Below are 11,125 nucleotides of genomic sequence, written 5' to 3'. Positions count from 1 at the left end.
TTGCTTTTCCAGCTAGCACGGAGCAGAGGGTCTGACAAGAAAGCAGCAGTCAGGGTTTTTTTCTTGCAGCAGGCTATAAAGGTTTTATGAACTTGAGAATGAGCAGCAAACACCATGCAGCCACTCATGAGATGTTAACAATTCTCTTTACTCACTGCAGAAATTATCTGGCAGTTTGTACTAATTGGCAGGATTCTGCACATCCCGATTGTTACGCTACCCAACGTATCATTTGGACAGTGAAATAATCGCATAAGATCTGGAAATGCAGAGCTGCAGGCAGCCCCAAAAGGCAGCTCAGTCCGCCCACTGCGAGTCAGTACAGCAAAACCAGCCCCAGCAGATCCAACCCACTTCCAAAAAAGCTGATGCTGCAATGTCCATGGGGCCTGCTCCAATGCTTAACTGCCGCCAGTACCAGGTTTTTCCTAATGACTAATCTAAATCTCACCTTGCTGCAAATTAAGTCCACTACTTCTCATCCTACCCAGAGAAAATAGGAAGCGCAACTATTAAATAACTATAAAGATGACAAGTGTCTTCTTCATAACCACCTTTCATACACAGGAAGACCTTAGTTGTATCCTCTCAATCTTTTTTTTCTAGACTAACCTTCAGTTCTTTGAAACCTTCCTTAAGCCATGTTTTCTAAAGCTCTTACCATGCTTATTGTACCCCTTCCAATTTATGTAGATAGCCTTCCTCACAAGGAAGGACATGCAGTGTCCCAGCTGGGGCCAAACCAGTGCCTAGTAAAATGGGCATTTACATCCATGTTTTACGGACTCTGGTTAATGCATCCCAGAACAAGCCTGGTCTTTTCACAACGCCGCTCCATTACTGACCCCACTGAAACCCCCAGCTCCTTTTCTGCCAAACTGCTTGCCTCAACAGTCCCCCCCCCCATCTTGCAATGGTGCATTTGATCTTTCCCTCCTAACTGGACCACTTTGCACTCATTTTTATTGAATTTTATCACGGGGATTTCAGACCATTTATCAAGACTGAACTGCAGGCCTATCCTCCAAAGCATCTGCAGCCCCTCCCTGTTCCGTCACCTGCAAATTCAAAGCAACATCACTCAGGCAGGTAAGGAAAATACTGAAGGGACCCAGCCCAGTACTGACCCCTGCGAGTCCTGTGGAAGAGGTCCTCCTTGTTTCACAGCCAACCTCTGGTAACTCCGGGATGTATGCTTTTTTTTCTTTTTAACCAGCCGGGCAGGCAACTTTGAGGGTAGTAAATCTTATTTGTCTGATAAGACAAACAACACAGGGCTTATTTGGCAAGTCTTAGGTACATCACATTTCCTACTTCTTTCATTCAATAAACCAGTTAGCAACAACAATGCCTGTTCTTGGTAAACCATGATCATTATCTCATCTTGTAGGCGCTCCTATTATCTTTCCAGGTCTTCCTTTCCCTTCCCTTTTGTAAAGACAGGATCTGTTTGCCCCTCATCAGCCCCAAGGCATCTCCCATCCCTTCAGGAGTCACAAAAGTCACTAATGGCCTAAAATTACTTCAGCTAGCTTTCTGCAGGCCCTTGGTTGGAAGACTTAATTGGGCAGTTTCCAAGGCCTGACCCCTCAGAGATGAGTCATTAGGAAGAAGTCTTCCCAAGGTATTTGGCCAATTTGTCAACATTTGATTACTTGGTTTACATACTAGAAACAAACTTCTAGTCCTGGCAGGTATGTGCGTGTCTCAAGGGATGACAGAATTACACCCAATGAGATGCTGATGGTAATCCTCCTTTGAAAATAAAGTGAAGCTGGAGTGACCTCTCCACGGCGCAAAACCTGGGCAGTGCATATGGAAACGCTGAGCTGCCCACGCACTAGTGTCCCTCTCTCGGCCATGCTGGCTTAATCTGAAGGAAAGGCAGGTGCCAGTACGTTTGACTGCAGGAGGTTAACGTCTTCCTAACTGTACTACCGTACGCTCCCTGGAGTGGCAAAGGTGAAGCTGACCTCAAGTCTAGGAAACAGCCTTTGGGCACTTCCCTTCACAGCACGGTGGGGAGCGCCCGTAAACTGCATAAACATGTCTCACATTTCCTTGGGAAAGCTGGTGGACAGAAGACAGTGGATGAGTAGCAGTGTAGGTCACTTCCCTACAGCCAGGACTGGACACAAGCTGCATCTCAGTCTGTCAGCACAAGATATTTGGAAAAAGAAGGGATCGGATCTTACTGAAGGCTCCAAATGTGGGGAAAACTTCCCTAGCAAACCTGCCACAGGCTGCACAGCTCTGAAAGCAAAGGAGAGTTTAACTCAGTCACAAAAGCAGAGCCTTCTTGGTGTAAGTTTACGAAGAACTACAGCATGCTCCCCCCTTTTTGGAGATGCACAACAGTAACTGATTTCTAACACCCGATTTCTAGATTAGGACTTGCTAATCACTCTGAAAGCATCGGCTGACACTAGTCTTTTTTTCCTAATTCCAGTTGTAAGCATCCTACTTCAATGAGCTTGAATGAGGATGCTGTACTCGGTTGCTGAACAAGCAGCAGCTAAACTCGTGTATTTTCAAATCGCTTCATTATAAACAGTGCTAAATATTAGAATAAAGGCAACAGGAAGGGCCAGTTTTACAGGAGGCTCTACTGAATCCTACCATAATTGCTGTTTTCTTAGGTGTGAAGTAGCTGCTCTACTCAAATGTGAGAACATTTAGGAAAGTGTGTGCGGCAACTCCGAAACAGTTTACACTGGTTCAATTGTTTCAGTTCTTCAAAGCAGAATTTTAACTGATTTATCCTTAAAGCCTCCTACTTGTACAGCAGGATCCCAGTATAAATTACCTTACCATAAAAATGTCCCAGAAATAAAGCCCGAAACTTATCCCATGTTACTATGATATGCAATCTTAAACCCACTGCTCAAAGTGTGCAGGTCATTCATCTGTAAAGCAAACAGAAGTGACTTCGTCATCTCTATCGCTGTGCTGCCAAACTGCAGTTTCTACAATGCCACTTTTGAACAAAATAGTCTCCACAAGCAGGAAGCCCTGAAATGCCACTTTAATTTAAATATTTTCAAATAGATCTCAGCTGGGCCAAATCCCAGATCCAAAGTAGTCAAGGGGTTTTTGTCACCAAGCTCAAATGGTAACAGGGTTCGACACTTCATGCACAGTGAAAAAGACGTCAGGTTAACTCTTGCAGTGTTGAACATTGCTGTCACTAAATTGAAGTGACGCTATAGATCTTCCTTTAAATTACCTAAATAATTAAATCTACCATTTTCTGTATTTCCTCTCATTGTACGTAGATATTCACATACAAAAACCCTGACTTTTTAATTGGCTGCCTCTTCTCACCATATTTATTCACTAAATCTAAAACCCAATGATAGCAACAGCAATGTTATGGTGACATAACAAGGAACTGTGACATCAGAGTAATCGACATCTGGTTACAAAATGAAAGCGCCCATTTGAAAAAACACAAGTCTCTTGGTGATCAGCACCAATATGAAAGGAAATACAGAATTTGGACAGTTTCCCAGGAATACAATTGTAAACATTTGCCAATGTGTAGCATTGGTTCTTTAACATAAAACGGGAACAATGTTGACATGTGATAAGCTTCAAATATGACATTATTTAAAAAGTTAATACCAGCTATTTATAGTGGGTATTTTTTCAGGTAATATACCTTTTCAAATATTAAAAACACACACACACACACACACACACACATCTACTTGGCATGACCTGGCATTTAAAAAAGTGCTATTTTTTTGTTGTTGCTATTTCCTTAATTTTCTTGAAGTTCTACTTTTTTTTCTTTAAAAGGTTAAAACTGTCAATAGATTATGTGTATTATATTTTGGCTGCCTGAAATTTTTCGTTTGTTATTATCTGTCCCTGTTCTTGCCCATACCCTGTATATGTTCAGGTATTACTGCAAATTCCATCACATTGAATAAAGTTTACTGAAAACTTTTTATTGTAATCAAAAAGTGACATAACAGGGCTGTAATGAATTCTGCAAATCATTCTGCTGATATTTTATAACTGATACCAGCTTTTTCTGCCAGGCAATTAAAAAAAATTCAAATGTGAAAATTTTCACAGTACAGTAAACTCCACCCAAACTAATTAACGGTGGTTAAAATTAAGATGCCCCAGCAAAACCTTTCATGTTACATGGTCACAACTCACAATTCTGTACAAAACGTTCACTTTATAAAGCTCTGATGTAAAAATCAAATAATCAAGCAGCAATATTTTAAGTGCAGCACAGGGTCTTTCATGTCATTATTTACAAAGCTTGAATTTGCTTACATTATAACAAAATTTAATACAGATGACTTAGTAAATAAGTCAATTTTTCTTATCTGTCATATTATACAGTGACAGATTTCACTTTTTGGTCATCTTTCTCTTTCTCTTTCTCTTTGCTCTTCTTGGATTTCTTCTTCTTGTGTTTGTGTTTTTGGCTTTTCTCCAATTCAGACTCATTTCCAGTGTGTTTCTTATGCTTCTTGTGTTTTTTGTGCTTCTTGTGCTTCTTTTTGTCTTTCTTCTTTTTCTTTTTCTTGCTGTCCTGACTCTCAGCCGAGCTAACACTGCTGCTGTGGCTTCGAGTCTGGCTTCCAGAAGGGCTATGACTACGGCTGCGGCTAACACTGGGACTGCTTTGACTTTGACTTCTGCTTACATCAGGCTGACCAACTGCTGCTGCAGGTACAGTCTCTTTAACTTTCTCCACTGCCTTTTCTTTCAGTTCTTTAGTATTTTTTCCTATAGACTCCTCGTCTTTTGCAGACACATTACTCTCACTGTCACTTTCATTGTAGTCTGGGACAAACGCAGCCTCATCAGTTTCTCTAGTTAAGTCGGAAGATAGTCGAGAGGAGTGGCTTAACTGAGGCTTCGGTTTGATGGCACTCTTGTCACTCTGCCCAGCAGCATGCTCTTTTTCATTTTTTGTATCTGGCGATCCATGTCTGTGAGATGGTTTATTGCCACTTGACTCTCTCTCCTTATTGCTCTTTGTTTCTGATGTGTGTTTCTCCTTTTCTTTAGCTGAACTTTTGTCTGAAGATTTGTGTTCTTCTGATGAACGTTTGGAATCATAGCCAGTTTTGTGATCATATGGCCTTCTGCTGTCTCTTGGAGGACTATGGTTGCTCCTTTTAGAATCTCCTGATCCCTTTTTGGACAAGTCTGTTCTTTCATCTCTCGGTTTACTTTTCTGACCTGAGGTCGACTCTCTGTTTCGAGAAGGGGAGTCCTTTCTCCTTGTGGACTCATTCTTTTCATCCCTACGCTTGGAACCAGAATGATCCCGGCTGCTATCATAATCAGACTTTTTGTCCCTGCTAGGAGTAAAGTCTTTCGCAGAGGATCCACGGCCAGTATCATGCTTATCTGAAGATCTGCTCTCTTTGGATGATGGAGGATTTTTTAGGTTTCCTTGCTCAGCGCCACGTTCAGAGTGGTCTTTTTCAGGTTGAACATTGCTCTTCCGTTTCTCCGAGGTGTCTTTGTCTGATGAAGAATGATCCCGGTCCTTGGATTTCCCTTTTTCACTTGACACAGAGTTTTTTGAGCTTTTTGCTTCATGTTGGGAGCTTTCATAACTTGCTTCTTTTGTAGGTTTCTGCATTTTTTCCAAGGACTCAGATTCTTTTTCAGTGTGTTTCAGAGGATTTGGGGACTTAGCACTCACATTTTTTACAACACTAGAGGGTTTTACTACATTTGAAGGTACTTGTGTAGATTTAACATCTTCCTCTTCAGATTCAAAGTCATCTTTATCCCACTTTGATTGAGGAACCTGAATCATAATAATGACGTCTTCTGCAGGGGCAGTTATGTCATTATTATATTCTTCCATGGTCTTAATGACAGTCCGTTTTGTGTCTTGCTTTTCTTCAGACTTTCTAACAGGACTGCCTCCAGTAGAGCTAGTACTAAACAGGAAAAAAAAAAGTTACATACGCACATTGATCGAGACCTGAAATCCATTACATATGCACACTGATTGAAATCTGAAATTCATGGTTACAGCAGGTTGTATTGTTATGAAATATACCACTCTGACAAAGCATTTGCATTTAATTTCAAGTGTTAAAATTCCAAATCTTTACTAGCTTTTAAAAAGTGTTCAAATTATAAGAGGGGGCAGGACTAGAAAAAGATGATCTTGCAAGATAGTACTTTATTGCTTATAGTCTTATCTCCCACCTCTGAATCTAGCTAAGGCACTAAATCATCATAGTACCAAATCTTATCCGGCAACTCGAGTGTGCCATAGTTCCACCAGTATTTAAAAAAAAAAAAGGGGGGGGGAGGGGCTCCTCTTTCTCCAACAGGCAAGTCAGGAACCGGGGAGACTCCATGGTTCCTAATTCACCCCCTATCCAGCTAATAGTTTCATAGTTTCTAGGGTCGGAAGTGACCCGAGCAGATCATCTAGTCCGACCCCCTGCCATGGCAGGAAAGAGTACTGGGGTCAAACGACCCCAGCAAGGTGTTCATCCAACCTCCTCTTAAACACCCCAGGGTAGGAGCTAGCACCACTTCTCTGGGAAGCTGGTTCCAGATCCTAGCTGCCCTGACCGTGAAGTAGTGCTTCCTGATATCTAGCCTAAACCTACCCTCTGCCAGCTTGTGACCGTTATTCCTGGTCACTCCTGGCAATGCACGGGGGAACAGCGACTCCCCCAATGCCTGCTGGTCCCCCCTGACTAGTTTATAACAGGCCACTAGATCCCCCCTCAGCTTTCTCTTTTGGAGGCTGAACAGGTTCAGGTCCCGCAGCCTGTCCTCATAGGGCCTGCCCTGCTGTCCCCTGATCATACGAGTGGCCTCCTCTGGACCCTCTCCATGCTGTCCACATCCCTCTTGAACTGCGGCACCCAGAACTCCAGTTGTGGCCTGACCAGTGCCGCATAGAGGGGGAGGATCACCTCTTTGGACATGCTTGAGATGCATCTGTGGATGCACGACAAGATACGGTTGGCCTTCCTGACTGCCTCCCCACACTGCTGGCCCATGTTCATCTTGGAGTCAATTATGACTCCAAGATCCTTTTCCATCTCCGTGCTGACAAGAGGGGAGCTCCCTAACCTGTAGGTATGGTGCCAGTTGTTCCTCCCCAGGTGCATCACTTTGCACTTGTCTGTGTTGAATCCCATCCTATTTACATCCGCCCACCCTTGTAACTTGTCAGGTCTGACTGAAGCCTGATGCTACCTTCTAGTGTGCCCACATCCCCCCACATCTTAGTGTCATCAGCAAATTTAAACAGGGTGCTTTTTACCCCCTCATCCAAATCACTGATGAAGATGTTGAACAGTGCAGGCCTGAGGACCAAGCCCTGGGGGACCCCACTGCCCACGTCCTTCCAGGTTGAGAAGGACCCATCCACCACCACCCTCTGGGTGTGGCCCTCCAGCCAGTGGGCGACCCATTTGACTGTGTGAGTGTCTACACCACAGCCCCCCAGTTTCTTAATGAGAACGGGGTAAGAGACAGTGTCAAAAGCCTTCCGGAAGTCCAGGAAGACGATGTCCACCGCTACCCCTGCATCCAATGATCTGGTGATCTGATCGTAAAAGGCCACCAGGTTGGTCTGACAGGACCTGCCACTGATGAACCCGTGTTGGCTGCCCCTAAGCATGCAGTCCCCTGCTGGCCCCTCCTGGATGTGTGCCAGCATAATTTTCTCAAACAGCTTGCCTAGGATCGAGGTAAGACTGACTGGCCTATAGTTTCCCGGGTCCTCCTCCTTCCCCTTTTTGAAGATTGGAACCACGCTGGCCCTCTTCCAGTCCTCTGGGACTATGAGCACTCGTGGTGCTCTGGTGTAGAGCCATGCCAGGGATTCTGCAATGGCCTAGGCCAATTCCTTAAGGACTCTAGGGTAGAAATCGTCCGGGCTGGCTGACTTAACGTCCAGCCCCTCCCTGATACTTGCGCACACAATTCTCTAGAAAAATGATGATGGTTAAAACTCCTGTTACAATAATCCTAAAAAAAAATATAGTGCTGTCAAGCAATAAACTTTAAACTAGTTGTATCATGTGTTGTTAGTTTACAGTCATAACAATGATGGAAATTCCACACCAAATTGTTTTTCCTCCTGCCCCTAGCAGTTAACAGACCCCAGGGAAGGGAAGGGAACGGAAGGGAAGGGATCCCCATCCCACAGATCAGAGGATGTGTAATGTACACAGCTAGGCAGGTGATGGACAATGGGGAGGAATCTCAACACAGTGTAGGGAGGAGCTGGGGCAAATTCAAGGGTTGACTTTGATTCTGGACAGATTTTAAGTCAATACATGGCTTGCAGGAATGTGTCCATGTGCTTATTTTACTATGGACTTAGCTGACCTGTAGTTGGTCACCTGACAGATTTTACATTTTATGGAGGAGAGAGATGAGAAAAGATGAGGAAAGAGAAACTCAGAAGATACCTGGTATAATCCACAAGAGTTGAACCAGACCCATCAGCTGCTGTTACTTTTCTTCTCACTTTTCCTTTAACCTTTTCTGGTTTAACTTTGCTACTGGTTGGCTCAGGTTTCTCAGCAGGTTCCTTTGCAGGAGGTACATTTTCTCCACTGACAATCTTTTTGCCTGTCTCTCTGTTGAGCTTAATCTTTTTTGCTGGGGCAAGCAGAGAAGCAGCTTTGTCCTTTTCAGGGGTTCTCTCTGTTTTTTCACCATCAGGGTCAGCTTTTCCCTTTGGTGATGGTTTCACTTCAGTCACTTCTGGTTTCGATGTTTTTAAAGTAGTTTCATGTTCTTTATCCATCTTTTCTTCTGCCTTTCTTTTTCTTTTCTCAGGTTTTACATCAGAAGGTTTGTTTTTTTCCACAGGCTTTTTTGTCTTTTCCTCTTTGCTTGACGTTTTCTCTGGCTTGACTTCTTTTGGATGGTCCTTCTTTGCTTTTTCCTCCTTAGCTGGTCTGGTTTCTGGATGGTCTTTTGCTGCTTTTGGATGAACTTTCCGTGGCGTGCCCAGTGCCTTCTCATCCTTTTGAGAGGAAGCTGCTTTAATACTGTCTGGCTTTGGCAATTCATCCTTTGTTTTTTTCACTGGAGGTTCTGTTCGAGGAGACTTTTCACGCTCAGTCTCCGTTTTATCCTGGGGTGCTTTAGCTGGTTTTACTACACTCTCTTTCTTAGCAGTGGCAGCAACTTCTGGTTTCCGTTTTGTCTTGTCAACTTTTGCTTTAGGCTTATCTTTCTCTTTTTTCTCTTTTTCAGATACTGGTTTAAAAGTAATAGAATCGGCTTCCATAGGTTCATCCCTGACCGGCGTGGCGTCATCCCTGCTTGGGAGCACGAACAGCGAGTCGGGTTTAATTTCTTCGCCTCCAGCAGGCGGCTCTCTTGGCTTTCTTGCACCTTCCAGCAGCTCAGCATTAGGAAAGCCTTCGTTTTCATCTCCTTTCCTCCTCTTCCGGTGCTTTTTATGTTTATTTCCTTTGCCATCTCCCAAGGGGTTTTCACCTTCCTTTTCCTTCGGTTTTGCAGGATCTTTAATATTATGGCCTTCTCTTCCAGGTTTTTCAGGATAATTGCCACCTATATTACGATTTCTATGGCTCTGTCCAGCAGCATAATCGTCTCTACGACCTCGAGCATATGGGGAATTCTCTCGTCTAGCTCCTGGTGGACCAAACCGATCTGGAGAAAAGTTTTCTCTAGTTACTGGGGGTCTTGGCTGGGTTCCAGCAGCATAGCCCTTATAAATCTTTTCATACCATTCTCTATAGTTTCTTTCCCATTCTCTGTATCTTTCCTTTTCAAATGGATCTCTGAAGTCAACAGACCTACCATAGTAGGCTTTAATGTCATATGGAGGGACTTCTCTATATCGGTTAAAATACTCTCTTTCCCCTTCCCCTTGGGGTATAGCCCGCTTAGTGGGAGATTGACCTCTAAATATTGGAGATCTTGAACGTGAATGGTATCTTCTATACGGGGGTGATCTTGATCTTGAACGGTGATATCCATGGGACCTTGACCGAGAACGATAGTTACGACTCTTCCCCCTCCCTCTCCGTGGGTACGGAGGTGACCGCGAGTAGGAACGAGAATGGGAGCGACTAAATGATCGAGAATACGAACGAGAGCGAGATGAACCTGATCTTGACTTGGAGTACGTATATGAACTTCTCGAGTAAGATGAAGCGCTATACGGCGACTTGGACCTTAAAAAGAAAAAAAAAAAGCCACAGATTTAATGTAAAACAGCTCTGCTCCCCAAAACGTTTCGTTTTATATAGACGTATACTGTGACGCCAGAACCACTGCGGGTTGTGACTTAGTACCACTGTGAAGTTATGATGGATGTGATAACGCACAAAAGCCTGTGAGAAAAGCCACTGCTTTGTTTCACCTAGTATAACACTTGGTACAGAAAGAATCCGAAGTCTAGCTCCATTCATTCCCATCGTATAAACTATTTTATCAGCTAATTGATTTAAGGTGGTGTACAGTGGCCTCTACTGGTATGAGCATGCACAAATATTCACTACTCAGCAAAGTAGAGACTACTCAGATCGTTTATATTACAATAAGATACTAAAAGGGCAAGTCTTAATGGTTGAAGTGCAATACCAAACATTAATAGACCATGAATTAGCTTAGAGACAGTAAAGCTAAATCTTAAAATGTCAGCTGAGTCTATTTAACTTTACTGCTTATTTGGCAATTTACACAGTAGGCATAACACTTTGTGCTGCAATGTTACGTACAGTACTATTTAACTGACACTCTATATGCTAGACCTCCCAGCTAGAGAGCGCTAATGCTGAAGAATATTGATCTTGTTTCATGCAAGATCACATTTAAAAGCTTTTAGCTCTTAACTTGTACTAATATCACTAATGATTCAGAGTTACTACCAACAGAAGATTGTTATCACATTACTACTGCAGAATTATTCAGACCAGTGTTGATGAAGAGATCTATACTGTTAGGGTGGACATTTTTACAGAATGACCAGCTGCATATTTTTCCTTGAGGAAACTTAAAAAAAAAAAAAAACATCTCTAATTTAAATGTGCCACTGGATATTCAGAAGCTCTGCACAGAGAAGTCTTTCAACCAGCATATAAAAACAAGAGTTTCTTTTTTGAAAAATTAAAAAGTA

At 43.1% G+C, this 11,125-nt stretch overlaps 1 protein-coding gene across 4 annotated transcripts in view; it reads right to left on the bottom strand.

Moving 5' to 3' along the window:
• Window positions 1-3,009: 3,009 nt before the first annotated feature.
• The window catches only part of RBBP6 (RB binding protein 6, ubiquitin ligase), a 39,571-nt gene continuing 31,455 nt past the window's right edge, over window positions 3,010-11,125 (bottom strand). For all 4 annotated transcript variants that reach the window (XM_090024373.1, XM_090024376.1, XM_090024374.1 and 1 more), the window contains 2 exons: window positions 8,436-10,181; window positions 3,010-5,927 (listed from right to left, as the gene is read on the bottom strand). In XM_090024373.1, coding sequence (XP_089880499.1) covers window positions 4,355-5,927; window positions 8,436-10,181 — 3,319 coding nt within the window. In that variant the 3' untranslated portion in view covers window positions 3,010-4,354. The remainder of the gene's footprint in view (window positions 5,928-8,435; window positions 10,182-11,125) is intronic.

This window comes from Crocodylus siamensis, chromosome 12 (assembly GCF_052110815.1).
Source record: "Crocodylus siamensis isolate JL-2025a chromosome 12, ASM5211081v1, whole genome shotgun sequence".
NCBI lineage: Eukaryota > Metazoa > Chordata > Crocodylia > Crocodylidae > Crocodylus > Crocodylus siamensis.
The sequence above is the reverse complement of the archived record's forward strand: the minus strand, read 5'-3'. Positions and strand labels throughout refer to the sequence as shown.